Source organism: Prenolepis imparis, unplaced genomic scaffold (assembly GCF_030444845.1).
Source record: "Prenolepis imparis isolate NDT839.2.m4 unplaced genomic scaffold, iyPreImpa1.0 SCAF_9, whole genome shotgun sequence".
NCBI classification, from domain to species: Eukaryota; Metazoa; Arthropoda; class Insecta; order Hymenoptera; family Formicidae; genus Prenolepis; species Prenolepis imparis.
The window spans coordinates 3,710,798-3,732,940 of NW_028141167.1; the positions used below are offsets into that span (position 1 = coordinate 3,710,798).

At 32.6% G+C, this 22,143-nt stretch overlaps 3 protein-coding genes across 12 annotated transcripts in view; 2 read left to right on the forward strand and 1 right to left on the reverse strand.

The window, feature by feature from the left end:
- The first annotated feature begins 700 nt into the window (after positions 1-700).
- Positions 701-1,816, forward strand: Lsn (vacuolar-sorting protein SNF8). The gene has a single exon (XM_083046291.1). It carries the CDS (start codon positions 701-703, stop codon positions 1,454-1,456), a length of 756 nt encoding a protein of 251 aa, XP_082902417.1. The 3' UTR covers positions 1,457-1,816.
- Positions 1,518-4,625, reverse strand: LOC145940762 (uncharacterized). Its single transcript, XM_083046278.1, has 7 exons — positions 4,436-4,625; positions 3,965-4,031; positions 3,363-3,846; positions 2,259-3,258; positions 2,028-2,156; positions 1,727-1,951; positions 1,518-1,652 (listed from the first exon to the last, which is right to left on the reverse strand). Exons 1-7 carry the CDS (start codon positions 4,477-4,479, stop codon positions 1,622-1,624), a joined length of 1,980 nt encoding a protein of 659 aa, XP_082902404.1. The 5' UTR covers positions 4,480-4,625; the 3' UTR covers positions 1,518-1,621.
- Trpgamma (Transient receptor potential cation channel gamma) overlaps positions 3,805-22,143 on the forward strand; it is an 83,787-nt gene continuing 65,448 nt past the window's right edge. For 3 of the 10 annotated variants that reach the window (XM_083046255.1, XM_083046260.1, XM_083046261.1), the window contains exons 1-3: positions 4,625-5,094; positions 5,413-5,809; positions 21,744-21,797. The gene's annotated coding sequence lies outside the window, so the exon portion shown is untranslated. Of the gene's footprint in view, positions 3,885-4,624; positions 5,095-5,412; positions 5,810-6,922; positions 7,647-21,743; positions 21,798-22,143 lie in introns of those variants that run through there. The other 7 variants (XM_083046258.1, XM_083046264.1, XM_083046257.1 and 4 more) reach the window with 4 other exon arrangements.

A 22,143-nucleotide genomic window follows, 5' to 3' on the forward strand; every position in this document is an offset into this window, starting at 1 on the left:
GATACTTCTTCTTATTGTACAGGGGAATATTTTTAAGTCAACTGAACTTCAATGTGGAAAATAAAAATAAATAGGTAAATATATAGATATAGAGATTTTTAAATATTGTTTAAACAAAATATAAGATAATTGGATATTTTTGTCGATTATTGCAACGATAGATTTAACAACTTTTTGTTTACTTAATACTGATTTACATATTAAGTGATTGATATGTATTTTATTTAAAATGCAGGAAGTGCAATATTGCTCCAACTTTCGAAGACGAACCGTAGAAAGGACCTTTTCTCGCCGAAGATGATGTGATTTTATCTGTCTGGCATCGAAACATCATTTAACCTTTAACCCCACTTTTGCCTACTCTCATAATGAGTTATTTACTTTTTTGATAAAATGATCCATCAGAGAATATATTTCATTGCTCCCTGATATAAATTATATATACTTCAAAATAATCAATTTTTTATCTCGAATGTGTCATGAGAATTATAACTTTTTTTATAAGATTTTAAACTGAAACTTTAAATGACTTTAGCATAACCTCGACATATGTCAAAGTGAGAATTAGATTAGTCGAACTGTCAAAAGGAAGAATAACAAAGTTGTTTGCACACATACATACATATGATTTGAGAATTCAATATCAATATAATTTCCTCGAAAAACTTAATTTAATTTTGATAACGCGAATCAAGAAAAAATGAGACGGAAGGCAGGAGTGGGTGCGATACAGAAGCAAAAGTTGGAGCAGGAGAAGTATCGGGACAAGGGCACAGAAATCCAGGAGAACCAGTTCGAGCAGATGGCGAAGCATATGGAGACGTTTCGCGTGAATCTGGAGGAGTTCGCGTCGAAACACAAGAACGAGATCAAGAAGAACGCGCATTTCCGTCGTCAATTCACGGAGATGTGCGCTTCGATAGGCGTTGACCCTCTGGCATCCGCCAAAGGATTCTGGTCGGTGCTGGGTATCGGTGACTTTTATTACGAACTCGCTGTCCAGATCGTAGAGGTGTGCATGGCGACAAATTACAAGAACGGCGGCTTGATATCGTTGGACGAGCTGAGAACGCGCTTGATTCAAGCCAGAGGACGCAGAAAGGAACATCAGGAAATCACCAATGAAGATCTGTTAGCTGCTGCAAAAAAATTGAGGATATTTGGAAATGGCTTCTCCGTAGTTCCCATCGGTAGGGGAAAACACTTGGTACAGTCAATACCTGGTGAACTCAGCATGGACCACACTGCAGTATTACGCCAGGCCAGCTTATCTGCAAACGCTTATGTTTCCAAGACAATTTTGTGCAAAGAATTAAGATGGGAAGAGGACAGAGCGCAAAAGGCTTTGGATCATATGATGAAGGAAGGACTAGCTTGGTTGGATGCGCAAAGCGAGGATGAGACGTTGTATTGGTTTCCCAGTTTATTCACAGCTTGCATCGTTTCCAAAGAATAAACGTATCAACATATTGTTAACAGATAAGTAGGAAATGTTTTAAAGAAAAAATTAAATGTTGCTTGAGATTTGTATGTATATGTCTTCGTCAAATAAAAAATTAATTATTCTATAATACTTATAGCATGTGAGATCCATTGTAATTGTTCCATAGTTAAGACATTGTCATCGGCAAGTCTCAAGTGATGTCACATAACTGAAATGAGAAAGGAGAGTTATAAAACATATGCCATTTTTATGATTCTATTTCTAAGATTTTATAATACAAACCCAAATAATTGCTCTTTTGACATAGCATCTGGTGTATATATTTTTTTCTTATTTATATCGAATAAGAGTTTCTTATTTATATCAAGTGAATTTTGCAGTTCATTATTTTTTGTTTCCAATGTATGTATTATTTCCTTTTGTTCTAAAACTTTACGATTTGTAGCTTTATAATATCCATGAAATTTTTGGATGAGACGAAATGAAGTTCTTGCTTCGTGAATCCAGCTTAAAAACAGAAATCAAATTTTATTATAAACCAAATTTTTTAGATATGATAAATTTATATGATAAATTTTGTTACCGTTTATTTAATTCGTCATGCTTTATTATATAATTTTTCATCTTTTTCATTGTTTCATCAAAATTTTCTTGTTGCTCCTTCAATTTCTCATCCAACAACAACTGCCATTTGGGATCCATATTTTCAACCCTGGAGAACATCAATTTGTTACACATATATAAAAAAAAGTAAGTTATTTATTTTATATAGCTATATGCATTAAAATATATATAGTAGAGTAAAATTATTTACCGTATGTCCAAAGTATCTTTATGAATTGTATCTGTGCAATGTTGAGCGGAAACTTGTACTGGAGAAACACTAGTGCCTGACTCATTCTTCATTGTGCATTTTTCCTTTTCAAGATTCATTTCGCATTTTTCGATTATTTCTTTCAATATACATTGTTTGTAATCTCTCTTACTCACTTTGTTAACGAAAAACGGCTGCAATGATTTCAATTCTGTTGTTAGAGATTCCTTATCATTCGTAGCTTTATTTAATAGATCCTCTAAATGATTATAATGTTTGAACATGTCCTTTTCCTCGTTTAATATCAGGTTTTGTTGTTGAATTTGTTTTAGTTGATCATTCGAAATTGCTAAGTTTTCTTCTAAATTAGTAATTTTCTCCTGCAACCGTAGCACTTCGGAACTATATTGCAACTTGCAAATGTCCCATTCGGGATCTGCATGTTTAACTGTTTGGTCAATATTAGATTTTAATTGTAGATTTCCAAGAATATTGTCGGCTGATTTTTCCAGTAAATTATCATAATATTGGCGCATTTTCTCCATTTCCACCTCTAGCAATCTGTTGTTTCTTTCCGATTGGTCCAATAACGTCACCTTTTCTCGCAATTCTGACTTCAACTCTTTAATTTCTAGTAAATATTTCTTCACATTGTGCTCATGAGCATCTTTCAACTTTGCAATCTCCTCCTGCATCTTAATGGTACGTTCTTCGGCAATGGAAGCCAATTGAGCTTCCAACTTGGCATTTTGCTCCATAACTTTTGCCTTACTTTCAAGCACCACATTTTTCTCTTTTATCGCAATTTCTATTAAATCAAGAGCTTCGGCCATTTTACATTTCGTTTCTTCATTTTTTGCCATTACATTATTGGCAACTTTTTTGCTCTCGCACAATTGTTTTTCTAAATGTAAATTTAAATCGTTTAGCTTCTTTATCTCTGCTTTTGCGGCAGACAACTCCTTCGTTAATGATTGTACCATATCCTGATTATTTCTATCTGTAAATAAAATTAAATAAAATTATTGATATACTGTATATTTCATATCCAAATTATCTATATATATTACACTATAAATCTATATATTATATCTAATAACTAACCTTTTTGTTCAGCATTTCGCTCGAGATCCTGAAAATTATTCTCTATTTTGTATTTTTCTTGTTTTAATGTTTCTATTGTCTCTTTACTTGTCATCCACAGAGACTGTTGTTTTGCAAATTCGTCTTTAACTTTAAGTAACTTACTCTCTAAAGCCATTATAGCTTGTGAATGTGATTGTTTAACAATTTCCAATTGCTCTTCATAATATTTTGCATATTTCCATTCTAACTGTTTAATTTTTAAATTTTGTTCCGAGGCATCTATATCTTTCACCTGCAACAGCTGAAGTGCAGAATCTTTTTCTGTTGTCAAAATTCCAATTTGCTGTTTTAAATTCGCAATTACTTCATTTTGCACCTCACTACACTCTTTATTGCAGCACTTTTCCAAATGTACATGTGAGATATATTTATGCATGGCATTATTGCTATCTTGGCTTTCGTTACACAGAGCTTGTAGCTGGGAACGAATATTTTGTTCTACCTGCAAAATATTTATCTCAAAGTTATCACTACATACACGTGAGTATTTAAAAAACAAAATACAATTTAAAAAGATGTTATACATTAATATTAAATAGGTTGTAACCTATACAACTTACTTTGCATAATTCCAACTCTTCTTTGAGTTCCTTGGTCAAATTATGAATAGTATCATGATTTTCCTCTCTGAGAAATATAAAAAAAGATTATCCTTTATTCAACAAAATAGAAAATCTGTCTGTTTTGCTTGCTACATTGAAGATCTTTGATTCGATAAATTAACACACAAGATAAGAGAAAATAATTACTGTAAATCTTATTAGATTTTATTATTTTGATGTAAAAAAATTTCAAATCTTTCTTTTTACGCTTCCATAGAGCATAAATTAAAATGGAAATCGATTAAAATCATGTTTCTAATATCTTTTAGGTTAGTGTTAGAACCACGTGTTTCAGTCACGTTTCTTTTCTACACTAAAATTTATCACTTATCTCTTCCCGAATAAATATTCATTTTCAATTCTAAAGAGTGCAAGCAAAGCAAACAAATATATATATTCTTTCACGAAATTTTCCAACTTTGTACATACCCAGATTTTGACATGTACTCCGAATCAAACATTTTATCATTCATATAGAATAATTGATTAACTTTTATAAAAAAGCAATATATTAATTTATAAAAAATTTAATCTTGATATAAATTATTTTCAATCTATTTACACACTCTCACATTCAAACACTTATCCTTTAATTCTGTAAGGCACGTGTAGCGGTGTAGCGTGGGTTGCCAATGGCAACATGATACAGCTGACTGTGTAAACAAAAATATTAATCAGTATTTTAGACTTAAATTGATAAATAATATCGATTAATATATTTTAATTAATTATGATTTTTAATTAACTTTAATTTTTCTATAATAATTCTTATTTATGTCGATGATGCGAGATTAATATTTTCTACAAAACAAAATATATAAAATACGTAAAATATATAATATGTGTATGCATGTAATTAAAATAATATATATAATAATATGTACATTAATATAATATATCTGATTTGTTTATCGAGCAAGGTATAATATACAATTTCGAAATCGTTAATTCGATTCACGTAGTAGCGCGCGGTATCAAGTTGAAGTTGCCGCCATTCTCTCGACTCTTTCCCTCTTTCCGTTCATTAGCGAAATGCCGCCGATACGGAACGGATCAATTGCGAGCCGCGCTGCCCCGAGACGCATTTCGTAAGTAAAACACTTGTTCCATATTATCATATTGGTCAGACGTGTAGCATGTAGTTCGATGATTTGTTTGGCATAGGTCGATGATTTGATAAAGCTCGTAATTTGCGAGATTACAAGACCGTAATTTATTCACAAAAAACAACCTACAAAACCGACTATCTAATATGTATTTCGCATCTTGCACATTTCGCTCGAGATACTCTCTCTATCTCTAATTTTAACTCATATATTTATATACTTTCATAGCATAATATAATACATGCGAGAGAGATAGTGATAATCATTCTTTAACAAAAAATATATATTTTCTGTTAATAGATGCGGCATCGACGCGGGGGTTGCTACGTGAAATTGGCCGCGCGAGTTTCGAATGTCCGCTATATTCATTCACGAGACATCGAGCGGCTCGTAGTTTCGCGCGCGTCTTTTTTCCCGCGTTATATTCTTTCGAGCGGCTCGTAGCTCGCGCAAATTCCTTTTTCCCGCGTTATTCTTTTTGTCGTAATGTATTATAGTAAATTGCGTACCGTGTCGGGAGTGCCGTAAAGTATCGCGCGATTGTTTTATTCTGTAATAATTAGTGCGCACGCGATCTCATAATTATAATCGCGGTTTTCGCGAGTGAGTGCCATAAAGGATCGAGGAGGAACAAAAAGGGGACGAGGAGGAAGAGAAAGAGATCCGGGCGAGGCATTGGAAGATTACAGCAATCAAAGTGAGTAATATACATATATATATATATATATATATTTGTATAAAATTTCTATTGAAATATTGATATTTGATGATAAAATCTTGTGGATTATATTCTTGGAGAGCGCACCACTAATCATGAAAAGCAGTCAATATCTATGTTACGTGTTATTCTTGAAGCATATATTTGATAATGGGAAAATCTAGATCTAGCGATCTTTATAACACATGATACTGATTAACAGAAATGTGTGTGTGAACATGGAAACTCATAATGTATATGTAAATATCAGTGGCTTACCCAATATAAATGAATTAATTTTCAAAGTGAAAAACTTATATTTCTTTACTGATATAAAGAATTAAATATATAAACGATTGAATATATTTACGAAAGAATGTTATTTGAATTATTTTTAATTACTTTCAATTTATTGATAATGAAAGTTCATATATTATATGCATAACTTATATATTTTTGATATAATTAATACAAATATTATATATTTTTGATATATAATACAAATATCGCAATTATAAAATGAACAACATAATACAACCATAGTTTAATAACGAATAAATAAATGCCTATAATTTATATTTAATTGACATGATTTATCTTTGTATTAATACCAATCTATATTTATATGAGAATTGAATATTATACATCAAAGTGAGATGATCAAATTAATTTAATTATATTAATTCAGCTTTAATAATATGTTAATAGTTTTAGACTACACATTAAAATACACTTGAATAATTAGCATTCAACATTAATTTATCTCTTATCAAAAAATACTGTAAAATAATGTTATAATAATACACATAATGTTATAATAGAACACATAATAGTATATATTTTTATATTTGAAAAAATATCTTTAAAAATTTGATTACTTATGATGTGATATCAAAATCTGAAAAAAATGATCGTTTCTTTTAATCGAAAAAGTAATCCGAAACTTAACTTTTATAAGACAAAATTTTGAAGAGTTATAAAAATTTAACTATTTTATATTTTTCCACTTATCTTGGAAGTGTAAAAATTATTATATTATACAATTTTTTGTTACACCAACTATTAGATAGAAAATTATTTAATTTAATCTGTAAAATATTAATACTACAATATCATATGACGTGTTAGGGAGGTACAAACTCTTTGATACTGTTAGGGTTAAATACACAAGTTGCTTGGTACCGAGGGCGGTATCAGGGTGATTTGAAAGGGAATTAAGAGTAGCCCCAGGAGAGCAGGAAAACTTTCGGATCTCGTAGGTCGGAACACGACGGTGACGATGGGAACCAGGAGATCGAGGGAATTCTAGAAGGCGTTATCTATCCGCCCGCATGATATCGGGGGGTAAAATGGGGGTGGGAGGTAATGCCGAGAGAGCGTCGGGACGCCTCGGTCCTCGCGCTCAGTCACCGCCCAAGCCGCGTCGCGAGCAATTCGCCGTGTCGCGTGTCAAAGAAACGAAAAGAAAGAAAGAAAAAAAGTACATCCGCCCGCGTATTCCTCTGCGGCAACGTGTCGAATGCACCGCAACCCTCGTCGATCGCAATCTCCCTCGTATCGTTGCATTCTTCGTAATTCCCGTATCTCAATGATTGTCCTCTCCGTTCGCGGGATCGCGATCGATCGGTTGCACGCGAGCAAGAGTGAGAATCCGTGATCGGTTGCCACCTTTTAAGTTTGAGGCTAACGGGGGGAAAAAAAAAGAAAAAGAAGTGGTGGTTTCGCTGTGTCGTGGAGGTGCATTCGCCGGCGCGGATCCTGAAGGCAACGCGTTCCTCTGGAGGCGCTCAGGAGACAGTCAAGATCCATCGCTGCCCGGAGATGTCGGAAAGTCAAGGTCAGTGCTGATGCCGCGGCCGCGGTATAACACGCGCGCTTGCTTGCACTCGCCATCAACATGCACGTGTGCAAAATCGAATTTCATATTTATTGCAAATAGAAGTTTTCGAATTAAAATTAGTAGATTGATTAATAACAGACATGCATACACGCGCGCACACTGACCTGAGAAATTAATAGCTATTTTTTTTCAAATTACTTTATATTTCTTGGAGCACAAAAAAATATAAAATAGGAATAAGAAATACATGGAGATTTTAGATATCAATTTATCTTGACTGGTTTTTTTCTAATGGGATTGGAGGAGAATTAATTGTTTTATTTAAAAGCTTTCTTGCCTTTCTTTTTTTTATACCCTCGTTTCTCGAAGAAAATATGTATAGTGATGGTAAATAAGAGATGTTCCTTTCTGAGCAAAAAGTTAGTTTAAGTGAGAGAAAGTGGGTCACTAGGAGAATTTTTAATAACATTACGATTTATTCTTCGATTTCATTTACTTGCCGTTACAATTAATATCTCTATATACGTATATTAAATAAAATGTTTAATTTTCACGATATTAATTTTTAATGGCTTACTTAAAATTTTTAATAGGCATTTTTAATGAATGTTTGATTTATCAAGAATATTGTCATTAATGGTTGTAACTACAGCGATCGCGATATTACATCATGTTTTATTAGCCCCTGCGGATTCATCGTGTAATCTCCAGGTATTATGCCCCGCAAAATCATATTAACTTATTTGCATTCACAACTGCAGTCTGTTTAAATTTGTAAACCACTAGTTTTCACAAAATTTGTCCAATTCATAATGCTATTTATTCAGCATAATTATTTGAGGTTTTAATTTATTTATTCATTAACAATCTTACAAAAATATAAATTATATGTATAATTACATATAATTTAATTATAAAAATATAAATTATATGTATAATTACATACAATTTAATTATAATTATACATTATAATTACAATCAAATTATAATAGCAATAGTACGCAATAGTATATTTACATATTAAAATATTTTACTTGATTTTATTTTAAGTATCTTTTAAATATATATATATATTAAATTTGTAATTAAAAATATTTATAAATTTAATAATAATTCTAGTTTTTTATCTAGCAATATATAATTATGCATCAGATGCGCGGATATGTATCAGTGCGCTTGTGGATGCAAATGAGATAATCTGAATAATTAATCATTCCATTGTTAATACGGATTGAAATAACAGTATTTGATAAGCTTACTGACAGTCAAGCTAATCTTTTATTTTTTTCTGACTCGAAAAATAATATGATTTTGAAATTATTCGCGAATATAAACGACAAGGCGCGCGCGTGTTCTTATCACATATTCATACTTTATGCGACTATACTTGAAGTCCTCGTGAATCTTGCAGCAACACTTTGCGAACTTTTATCTTGTCTGCTTTAATTAAGAATATACATTTTATCGGACAACACATGCGCGACAACCAAGAAACAAAAAAGAATTGTCGGCTCCGCGACGTTTACGATCTCGTCGTTGCAACTTCTTGATTAACATCGCTGGGTCGCGCGTTCATAACTGCAGTTCTTCCGAAGTTTCTGTCATAGGGGTAATTTTGCGGGGCTCAACTTAGTTAGAGCTCATCTTCAGCCAACTTACGAAATTGCGCTTTGATAAATACATTTCTGTTCTACCTCTTTTTGTCCCGTTTTCCTTTTTTCCCATTTACCGTGATTTCACGCCATTCGTTGTTTTCTCGATCTTTTGATGTATCGAAGAGAAGAATTTTGAGAGAATTCTCTTATGTGGGATTGATCGAACTAACGGTAATAGTGCCTCCTGCGAAGTGTCGGGGGGAGAAAGTTAAATTAACTTCCGACGGTTACATAGTCCTTAGCTCTTATTGTCATGAAAATTGTCAGGAGTTTGAGTTCCGAATACCTGGACCAAGATTGTGAAACGATGTTAATATGGAAGATGGTATTCAATAAAATAGGAAAGGTTTCAATTAAATTAAATTAAATTAGGAATATATTATTCATAAATATTATTATGATAATTATTAAAATGAAAAGAAATATATAATAATCCTGATAATGAAAGATTTATTTTTCATATTTCAGAAAATAATATCATAAAAATAATGTCGTGCAAATATGAAAAAAATGTTTAATTTATATATGTACTCTGTCTTATATCTCGAGTTTTACATTTATATTCTACGAAAAACAAATATAATAATTAATAACACAAAATATATATAACACATTTAGATTCATACTTTTTTAAATATTAAAGATGTATAGTATATAATATGAAAGTGATTTTTAATATGTTTGTCAAGAAACTGACTAATCTTTAGCAAAATTCTTATAAGCAAATCCTAGATCGTGATAACTTAAAATATCTAACATAAGTTATTGTTGAAATTGAATTCCATCTATGTGAAATATGAAGAGAGCAATAATGCCGTGAGCGTTAATTACGCTAATTTTGCCATTCTCTGTTTATATATCTGGATCGATTTACAAATGCGACATATTATTTCCCAGCGGTAAAAATATAGTGTACATGCATTGGGAATCGCGAGTGTCATAAATTCACACGTCACTGTCATCTAATTATCTCACCTTCCGTTACACGCCTATGTATCATTCTCGAGAGACGACGAATAAGGATCGTGATGCAATGAGAGAGGGGAAATTCACGAAGTCTGTAATTATAACGAGAATATAGTCGCTTTCCAGAATGAGCATTTCCCTAATTATTTTTTTAAATTGTACAGAGTATTCTAGATTTTTCATACTTTCTTTTATCTGCAAATCCACTTCAGATTTAAAATCTAAAGTGATTAAAATTTTAATCATTTTCTCGATTTTAGAGACTTAAACAAAAAAAATCTTATAATTTGGTTAATTTATGCAAGTATATCCTACTATTATAGAATTTTTTACTTGAAAATTAGTTTTAAAAATATTTAAAATTGAGTTAAATGTGTTAGAAATTTGTGGACAAAGATAGAGTTCAATTAAACTTTAGTTAAAGAAAAATTGTTAAAAGAATGCTCGAAGGAAAGTGTAAGATACTTAAAGCGTTTTCTATATAGACTGTTCAAAGATTTATCGTATCACTTTTCAACTACGGATTCTTTGATGAACTTGAAGTCAACTTTTTCTTAATGTAAAGGTGACAAAAGACTATTGTTTTCAGCTTGGTCATTGCAACTTTTTACTTTGTAAGTGATCAATTATCTTGATCATTACACTTCAAAATTAAATCTGTTCAAATTTTGTTAAGATAAGATTTAGTCGACATCAGAAAACAATATTCTGTAACCTATACTTGTAAAAAGTTTTCAAAAGCTTTTAATTTTTAATCAATTCTCTAGTTAACACCTTTTTGTGAATTAATGAATTAAATTTTATTTAAAATATTAATATGATTAAATTTAGCAATTGTAATTTTAGATAATCTTGATAAAATAGAACAATTTTTTAAAATTTTCGGACAAGAACTTGCCTTCTTTATAACCTTCGATCTGTCATGAAGTGAGATTTTGGATTTATCTCGATAAAAGAAAAGTACCTATTTACTTTCATTAATATACAAAAGAATATATAATCTTCCTTTTTTTGTAACGTTCTTTTGCTAACGTTTTATTATATTTCATTTTATTTTATTATCATTATACTATATCTTTACGTCTCGTATCCCACTCTTTGTAACTCTATATATATCCTAAATTTCTTAAGATATTTCTGTAGAAGATACGCGAAAATTTCGGTCATGATCACGCGGAAGTAAAATCGGAAGCTACTAAAAATACGAGTAATGGAACGGCGAAGCCTTGATTTATCGAAAATGCGTTCTCAAGATAATCGAAGCGAATCGCGCATCGATTCGTTTATTTGTACGCATACGTCAATCTTCGGAGATACGTTTGATCGATTTCGACATGTTTGCCCGAACCCAAAGGGATCCATGCATGGGCGTTTCCGGTAAAAGTGTTGATTCGTTTATGAATTTTTCTTCCTTTGAACTTCACACGTATACGCGCACGTGTAGCGTGATTGAGAGATGTGCTTAAATTTAATATGATATCGATATTTTTATATAAATTTGTCTTACATTAAATGCCAACACATTATATTACACACGCACATATATACTATCTGACATTTCTTCTAAACATATAATTTCGTAGTTTGTAACGATAATTATGAAGGATAAAACGCTTGCAAGCTCAGAAAATAAACATTTTTATGAGAATTTTATCCCATTTTTATTTCTAAATATTATCGTATACGGCTTAGTCACGTTTATTCTTAAGTTATGTTTATATACTTTATATAGAGAATTTTCTGCGTACATCTCTTTTAAATTTACATATTGCAGAATAATAAAATAGCGTATATTTTGTGTATTCCTTTACGCACATACTTTCGCGCATTTTGTTGCTTTTGTGCTTTGAGACATGACTAAATCGCCTACCCCTCTCTCTCTCTGTCTCTCTCTTCCGGCAAATAATGCGCGCTATAAGCTACTCGCGTTTATGCATCCTGAGTGTCGCTGTGCGACGTGCTTTCACGCATCAGTCTCTTGCGACTTTATCACCTCGTCTTTTCGCGTTCCACCACATTGCAGCCGTGTGTGTGTGTTCGATAACGTCTATAAACCTTATTGTAAAACGTGTTCTACATCATACATCTTGTAATAGATCCTTAAAAAAAAAACTCGCGTTTTGTTCAAAAATTTAACTCAAAAATAATTCGTACAAGCGAATCTACCCTTTTAATTATGGGGAAACTGGACTATTCTTGAATTCTTCCTTCCTTTATAAAATATAGAATAAGGCACTTTATTCAAGGATGCATTTAAGCTTGGGAAATTTTTCTTAAGTTTTTTCTTTAAACTTTTTTTCAACAAATTATGTAAATATGTTTCACTTCTAATATTTAGGCAAAATATGACAATATAATATATGATAGTATAATTTAAGAAAAAATGCAAATGGATAATAAAAGAGCCATATTCGGTTGAGATATTTTTCTAAAATTACTTAAAAATTTTTCCAATTGAAGTAACACACACACACACACACATTATCCTTTAGCGCGCACATAAAGTTTTAGTAAATACAAATTTAATTCGTAAAAAGTTTCGAAAAACTTTAGAAGTTTAATCTTACATGTCATTAACTGATGCCGAAGAAAATCTGTCGTAATTGTAAAATAACGATCAATTTTGTTCTGCACATTTCTATATAGGTATAATCCAATCGTGCGATATTAATTTCTGTAAAGACTAAACGTTCTTTAATACTTTATAATTTCATTAAAAATAATCGTTATGGAGGATAAGCTGCAGAGAAAGCGATGCTCCATGTAACAGAGCGTGAACTCTTTCCGAGTGGACGAAAAATGAGGAAAATTAAGATATAACGACGAAAATGTATGCCACATTAAAACTTTGTTCTTACTTGCTCTGGAAAAAAAAGTATAAAACAAATGGCGAAATACCGGGAATATACTAGAAGCAGTATATGTTAATTAAAATAGGGAAAGTAGACTGAGAAACACACAGGGTAAATAAATAAAGAAGATTGGCGTTGCCGTAATTATACCTTTGCCGCCTGTAAAGCTTTTTTTCTTGAAAAGTCTAAAAATCCACCTGATAATTAAAATTCGGCAGATATTAAAATTCTCATTAAAGTTCACCGTACTTGAGCGCAGAAAACGAGGTTTCTTTGAAGGATTTTCGCTATAAAATCCTTTTTAAACGTCGCGTGACTCTCTCCGCGTAAAACTCGTCACTTGAAAATCTCTTATTATCCTATTTCCATAGTTCTTCAACGAACGAGAAATCGGGGTTATTCGAGCACTCGATTATTCAGGTCATCCAAACCCTGTTGGGCTGGCTTTTGTGTCGTTGAACGAGTCGAAAACGTCCCCGCTATTTCAACGACGATAAATAGCCCTTTCGCAATATTAGAAGGCAATCATACTCGGACTTACTGTGTCGTAAAACTAATTACACAAACCCGTTGCATCACATCCGGTGCGATATTCGTTTACAATAAAATTTATGCAAGAGCTGCTTTTTCCTATTTTCAAGCAAGAACGGCTTAGCTTACAAGCTTAGATTTTCAACGAACAACCAGAAGCTTTAGTACCAAAATTTTATAACTCGAAAAGCTAAATCTTTTAGAATATCAAATGGTTCTACATTTAAATTTAATTAGCTTAAATTAAAATAAATTATCAGTAGAATTTTAAATTGATCAAAATAAAATGTTAAAAAGATGTTAAGAAGGGAAATTATAGCTCATTGATAAAAAATTGCATTTTAAAGCTAACACTTTTAAGGATTTGACATTATGATCTTTTGAGCTACGATTGTATTTATTTTTGCTCTTAATTCAAATTATTTTGCGTGTAATATATTATTTTCAGAATTTAGTGCAAATTTTTTGGGAAGCGTAGGAAAGAGAGATTTTATTTTTTTTACATATTTTATATAATTCATTCTTTACTCTTATATTAAATTAAATCCACTTTAATAACGTGTGTATGGTTCTTCAAATGCTTTCTATATTATTATATTCTGCACTATATATATACAATATACATATATATATTACAGAATAATAATACAGAAAGCATTTGAAGAATCACAGAATACACAGAATCATACACATAAAATTGTAAATAGAATTATCTCAGTCACACAAATTATAGATCGCTTGAAGAGCAAGTTATACTGATTTTCTGAAGTTATATAATTTTCTCACATGCATTCTGTCATTATATTCTGCGAATGACTCTTGTACTTTAAACCATACGCGAGAGATGTGCGTTGCACAAAATATATATATATTCGTTGCAGGAGTCCACGGAATATTAGGAATTCGCACAAGCTGTCGCAATTAGCAGAAACAATCAACGGCCGATGAAAGTGTAATATAGGTCCAGCGCGTATTTATCTACCTACCGTTATCTACCCTGTCATGTTTCTCTATGCAAGAGACTGTTTCTATATGCTACTGATATTGTATATATACTTCGGGTGTGTATATGCTCACATGGCACGGCTATCTTGTTGCTATTTGCATGCGTGCAATTTGCATCGCGATCCAATGCGAATGCAGATTAGAACGCAACGAAACGGGCTCGATGGTAAATATAAGCGAAGTATATCGCGAAGTATATCGCCAGATTGGATATAGGTACGTGTGTGAATGCGCGTGTGCATGTGTAGAAATTTCGATAAGCGATACATGGGATTATCATAATGCATCACGCTCCGATGCGTCCATTCACATAGTCAATTTTACTTTGTACGCAAATTAGCCGCGTTTGTCCGAAACTTTTATTCCGCACGGATACGCAATTATCGACTCAATATATATATATATATATATATATATATATATATATATATATATGAGGACTCGATCTCTCGACTCTCGACTCTCCTTTTCCACGAGACGATGAATGTTTGCGCATCGTGAGGGACTCGAGGAGAGCGTCGCGACGCATAGCCGGGCATCGGCGCCCCGGACGGGCGTCGCCATCCTCATTGATTCCCTCCGCTCATCCGAGCGATCCTGTCACCAAGGTCCGCGTTTCTCCTTGCTCGACACGTCGCTTGTTCCAGATAATGTTTCAGACGTTCATCGGATATTAACAATGCTCATAAGAGAGATAGAGAGAGGGAGGAGGAAAGGGCGAGGGAGTAAGAAAAGAGAGAGGGAGTAAAAAAGATCGATATAGGATCGTTGTACGCGATTCTCGCTATTCTTTTTTTTAATTTGCCATATAAAGCCGCTCTGTCGGTTTACGCCTGGCATCATGTAGTTGTAATTCTGTATCACGTATATATAACGGCATATAACAGCGCGAAGTCATTATTGACGTTACGATCTCTCTCGCATTGTGTAATTTTTCTTTTACATTGTGATATTTTCTTTTTAATCCGCAAAAACCGCGCGAAGATAAAACGAATCGCTAGTTAACTCGCCAGAAGGTTATATTTTTCCGAAATACTGGCTCTATTTAACTAAACTTGTGCGAAATAAAATCAGAAAAATAATAAAAGTTAATGCATTTCTTCTATTTTGTGTGCTTGAATTTTATGATCTTAACATGGATTGCAATGATCGTAACGGTGCAATTTTACATGTTTAAGAGAAGTTTTAAGCAAAATAAAAAGTCGATCATATTAAGAACCTATGTGAATTTATTACAGTTCATCATGGATAATTCTCGCAAATAAAATATCGAATTTCGAATGTTTTACTTTTATGGAACATTTTTACAAAAATAAATGTTTTCCAATATATTATACATAATCAAGCATTGTAAATTATATTAAAGAAATATGATATTTGCAAAATATTTTTGACTTTTTAAACGCAAAAAAAGGAAATTTGTGTAATATTTATGATTTTAAAATTTGATATGACGTTATATAAAAATAATTTATTGTATGAAAAGCATGCTTAAGAAGAGTATTGAGAAAAATAAATTTTAATATGCGAAACTTGACAAGCAAAATATGAAAGTAAAAAAACATGTTTTTAATTTTTAACTCTCACTATCTTTAAACTTCTTACATTTGATCGAGAAAGAGAGATGAGCTTATGAAGATAATTTTTTATACAATTATTTTAGAATTATGATTTATCTATCATCTAAATTAGACATTTAAATTCATTTGATATATATTTCTTTGCACATTTTTTTTATTTCCCTCAAATATACGCTTTAGAAATATATAGTTATAAAAAAATATGAAAGAAAAGGTTATACTGTTTTAAAATAAAAATAAAACCAAGATTTCATATGCAGATGATAATTCAGCATAAAATGACACGGCAAACGAATGTGATGCACGTGTTTCGAAGTTCGGAACTTCGTCGATAAAGCTTTCTCACGGCTATATATGATTCATTAACATAATTTCCTGTTCGATTCACGAGCGAGGTAATAGATGCGAATTCCAAACGATAGCAAGATCTTTTACGGGCCATAATCAAAATTCAGATTTCAAGTATAATTAATACAAATCGCGTGTACATTTGTCATACGCTCGCATAGTTAACAATAATAGGTCAAGACCCGTGATATCGATCACTATAATGAGAACTGGGATTCGTAGTTGCCCGAGCGTTAGTGTATCCCGCTGGCCGCAATGACCGAATCTCTAAACCCGTCGTAATTGAATGTCCACCATGCCTTCTGTTACCATTGCAAAATGTCTAATCCAGCCGTATTAAAACTCGCCTGTCTGTTGTCCCGGATTACACCGGATAATTGCCATATTTTATCGCGAAAATTTAGAGATAATGCAACATTAAATAATAGGATTCTTAATGGGGAAAAAATTCAATTTACCGTTGTATTAATTATTTATTTATTTTCTCGTTTGTAAAATTATATACAAATTATTACGGTAATATTCGCAATGTATGCACGTATAGCTATATCTGCATGTGTGTGTCATGCGCCTTTACTAAAGCTCAATGCAAATTATGAGTAAAATCTTTATAAATGTTAAGCATTTCTTTTTCAATAGCGAAATGAGTCTTGATCGGGTTAATGGTCGTTTATTGAACTTTAAGTTCCTGATCGATCGATGTCTGTCTATGTAACGAATCGCTCGTGACTTGTTGCTCTGAAATCTGTCCAATGACACGATTATCCGTTCAATCGATTATTGCATTCGTAAATGAGACGATTAAATTGTTTGAGAATTATTTCGGATAAATATATATATTTACGTACTTCCAAGTTTGTGTCACTGTTTATTAAAAACATTTATATATTTTGCAATAGATTCTATAATATATACAATATCGCGCGCAGTATAATTTAATTACGTTTTTTTTTGTAAAAAAAAGGTGTAGATTTAAATGTAAGAGAGTAAAAGATATTTCATGTTACTCGTTTATTTTAACAATATAATTTTAGTTAACAATACACGAAAGATTGCGATTGATTTTCTACAAAAACAGTTTTGATACACAAGAGGGATGAGAAAAAAGAACTCCATGTACTAGCACCTCTGTTCAATCCAGAGAGAATGGAAATCCCTCGTTTCGTCGATTCGCGTTTCTATTTTCGCCAGCATTTGTTCACCCGTGTGAATGCGTGTGCCTATCGGAATCGACAACACGGGGAGGCATAAATATCGACGAGGGAGGCGAAAGAAGTCGAACGCGGCAAACGCGGTCGCGACGTTCGTCATAAAATATAAAGACTATACTCTTCGGCGCATAGAAATAGGGCCGGTAACGCAAGACATAAGAAAATTAAAAGGTTACGAACCGACAAATTGTCTTGTGTTCTCGAAGTAAAACACATGTACGCGATCGCGAAAAGGTCTGAAGGTAGGAATCGAGGAAGCGAACTAGTATATAGTGAATCTATTTTAAAAGATCCAGATTTCTTTTTTTTTTTTTTTTTTAACGTTATAAGATTTAGCAACGCTGAAACGAGGAATTTCCTGCACATTCATTCGGCGATCCGATCGCAGCAATGTGCTCTTGATTTTCTCAGCCTCCCCCCGATATCTTTTTCTCGATTGTTCTTGGTTGAAGGAGATACGATCGTACCGGATATTAACTGAATTCTCTCCGTTGATCTCGTGCATTTCAAGAGTTACACGTGCGATAAAAGGCTTGATTCGTGCAAATGAAAATTTGAAATGCAAAGAAAATTCGCAGGAAAGTATCTTCATGTAATATATGTCACGCTTATATAAGATGCCGCGATATAAAAAAGCCTATTCGCTTTTATTTTTTTTATTAAATTAATTTTATTAAATCATCACGTAATGAATGCAAAGTTAAAATTATCTTTCTTGAATTAGAATAAAAGAAGAACGGCCGCACACACTTGTGCAGGAACATTTATGTATATATTACATGACAAGATACATGAAAAGTCGTTAAAGAAAACTACATTAAAGAAAAAAAGAAAAATATGACAATTTTCACAAGTGACAGAATTATCACTCGTGTAATTAAATCGTAAACCGATGTCTAATCTAGATATCTCGTCCCGAACCGTTTTTTCCAACGGTTTTCTCTATTCCTCTGTTAATCTCGACCTAATAATTAGATGAGATTGGAACTGACAAGCGAACGAAAAGGACGGGAGAATTTTATTGTATCCGTCTCTCGCGGGAACTTTCTTTTTTGCCCCGCTGGGAATCAAACATCGATTCTAGCGTCCAGTTGGAGTTGATTCTGGAGCGAATTCGCAAAAAGAAAGTTTAATATCGACGTCGGTGTAAATAGCCGTTGGTCTCTCGCTGACATGCCGTTAGCGAAGTTGAATAATAAACCTTGCGCCGCCCACGTCATCTCCATACAGTAATCGCTCATTTAATATCCATTCAGGAAGGATATAATCCCTGTACCGTTGACAAAAAGACAGTCGTGAAACCATCTGTTTTAGACTACAGTGGTTTTACAACTACAATAGAACCTGTAGCCCTACAAAATATGTCTTTCCAACTGCCATAAAGATTCTCGGAAGCAGAACTTGACCTAAACAAACAGACACTAAACTAAAACAGAGATGTATGATGGTGTGAACAAATAAAAGAGCACGTAAATTTCTTAATTGCTGAAACAACGATTCAGTGATTCATTTTTCACTTTTCTACAATTTAATCGGTATTAAAATTAATGTGCCGTGTTATGTTGCAAACCATCTGTAACAATTAAACAATTATTAATATAAATATTGAGATTGAATGAGTTGCAATTCAATATTTTTGAATGTAATTTTTATTTTATTTTTTAACTATTTTTTACTTTTCTTGTTGAACGTCGCGAGGAAAATAAGTTATGACATTTGTGCTCTAACATTTAAATATTTTGAATGCGCAAAATTCACTCAACAGTCATAATTCACTTAATGTGCATAATAATTTATTATACGCAAAGATTGCTCAGAGGCGCGCGTCACGTTCGTTGGAATTCTGACCTAGATGTGATTTTGCACATTATTACACTCATTAGAGAGACAAGAAGTTATGATTTATTTGTCACGATAATCCGACGAACTTGGGGTTTCTCGGCTGCGTATGTCGGCCAGATTCGCGTAATTGTTGTACTCCGCTCTAATGAACGACACGGTTCAAGTTAGGTATTTACTTTGGAGTATTGACGAGGCTCGTATGTGCCAGCAAAGACGGCGAATTCTCCTCAAGGTTGTTCTTCGGGTCTCACGATGAGATCCGGTGCGCCCTGTGCGGTCTAATATAAATGTTTGGTTGTGTGAACGCTAGGATTCTCCCAGCTGGACAAAGTAACTCGTCAGACAAATATTGTCCCCTCTCCTCTTTTTCCCTTTCTCTCTCTCTCTTTTTCTCTGTTAAAAGCTTCGATAAATTGTATGTTCCTTGCACATATAGGAATGCGTAGGGGATTCAACTTTTCCATCGATAAAAAAACAATTCTTTATAAAGTTCGTTTTTATCTTTGAACACACTTGCTTGTTGATCCGAAATCAATAATTCCAAAATTACAAATTTGGACGCAACAAATATAAAAATTTTTCTCAATTATTAAGTCAAATTAGAGGATTTATTTTTTTATAAAATAAAAATCTGCAAACCCAAATATTTTGTTAGTAGTATATTTTTTAAAGAATAAAAAAATATAAACACTTAATATTTACATATTTATATTTTATATAGATTTTATGTTGATTTTTTTCGATTAAAGATATTTTATGAGCTATTTTTTTTATACTTTTTGTTTATGACATATTTTCTCTAATCATTACTTATTCAAAACTAATTTTCGAGAAAAGTGACAGATTCGTGAATGCTATGCAAAAATAAGTTAAGAAATCAAATATTTTCAAATATTTTGATAAGAGAGCAAAAATTGCGCGCAATGTAGTCTGTCAATATTTCTAAACGAAACTATTTTGGTGGAAATTCCTGGTTAATTCCCATATATAAGTGTGGCCTTGGCGCTGCTCGTGAATCCGGCAACAGCTGCAAGCAATCCACGAGTTTGTATACACGCGTTTCCGCTCGGAATTTCGGTCTCTCGGAGATGAGGCCATTGTCGCGGGAAATAAAGTCATAATAGCGGAGGCGGCGCGGCCAATCGAATCGGCGAAGTTTAAAAGAATCGACATTTTAGAGATGCTTTCTAGATCGTCCGGTCACTCGAGAAATCTTAAGTATGCCGATGCTGGCGAATGAATACAAACGATCCGTGAAGTTTCTTCAAGGAAATTTGCAGCTGGCAAGGTGGTGAATGTAGATACTTGCGGCTTGCGAAACTGAACATAGAACAGGGGTGCTATTCCGAACACGGCTACCGACCAGCTGTCGGCTCGGTAAATTTCATTGCGCACGTATTTCGACATATCAAAAAACATGCGCAACAACATTTATCGAACCGACAGATATTCGTGCATAGAATAGCGCCCCAGAGCTTGAAATCGTGTTTGCGTTTTGCGTGCTCCATTATTCCGGCTGGAGAGAAATTGTAAATACAAGGTGTCTCTCGAGATATTACATGTTTCTGTGCCAGGTTCTGGGAACATATTACACAAATGATTTTTTACACGATAAAAAGTTATATAACAACAATGTTTATACCAAAGATATGAAATTGAGTATGATAAGTTTTATTACAATTTTATTTATTATGATTATTATAGACGTGTTTAAAATATATTAGTTTTATATCAATATTTTGAATAACACTTTTGAAAAAACAAAATATACATAATTTAAAAAATTACTAATATTTCTTTTCACATCTTTTTCCAAGGGAATCATTTTAGTAGTCTTATTTTGATTAAATGTAAAAAATTTTAAAGTGAAAAATCAAGAGCACACGTTTTCAACTTGATGAAAGAAAAGTGTGAAATATGAAAAGCATAAAAAGCGTAGCGCTGGTTTTTAAGTTTTATACTGTTTTATGGCACGTAATGAAAGATACGCAGACGCGATATGGTATCTACGTAATTGGCTACTTCGTGACATGCCGTCGCACTCTCTTAATTACACAAGTGGTCTGTGTACTAATTACGGATATACGACATTCTTGTGTTCTAGGTGAGGCGAGGACGTGAGGTTTGATCCGATGAATGGGGCCGAGCTCTGACAAAGGTATTGTCTAGAAATAATTTCGAGCAAACGAATATGAAAAAAAGGACGCAATTAATTCTCGCCATTTAAACGCGTCCGTAATGCGAAAAATCTCGCAAGCTCATTCTTCTCGGACAATATTCTTTTCAGAACTCTTTACTCACGACACGAGGAGTGAGCGTAATGTTTTTTATTCACGCTTTGCCTCTGTGAAATTGTTTCTATGATACAGAGAAATGACTAGATATGTACACATTATAAGACAGCAAAAGAATGATGGTATTTAATAGAAATTATAAATTTTAAAAGCTTCTTTTTCTTTAATATCAAATTAAAAAAAAACTATAACATGCTTTATTGAATATAC

Excerpts from the sequence above, each read along its gene's own strand:
- LOC145940762 (XM_083046278.1), bottom strand. The coding sequence starts at position 4,479 with ATGAATGATAAAATGTTTGATTCGGAGTACATGTCAAAATCTGG. Across the intron at positions 3,847-3,964 it reads AAGAGTTGGAATTATGCAAA|GTAGAACAAAATATTCGTTC; the intron begins GTAAGTTGTATA and ends AATATTTTGCAG. Across the intron at positions 3,259-3,362 it reads GCGAAATGCTGAACAAAAAG|ATAGAAATAATCAGGATATG; the intron begins GTTAGTTATTAG and ends TTTTATTTACAG.
- Lsn (XM_083046291.1), top strand. The coding sequence starts at position 701 with ATGAGACGGAAGGCAGGAGTGGGTGCGATACAGAAGCAAAAGTTGGAG.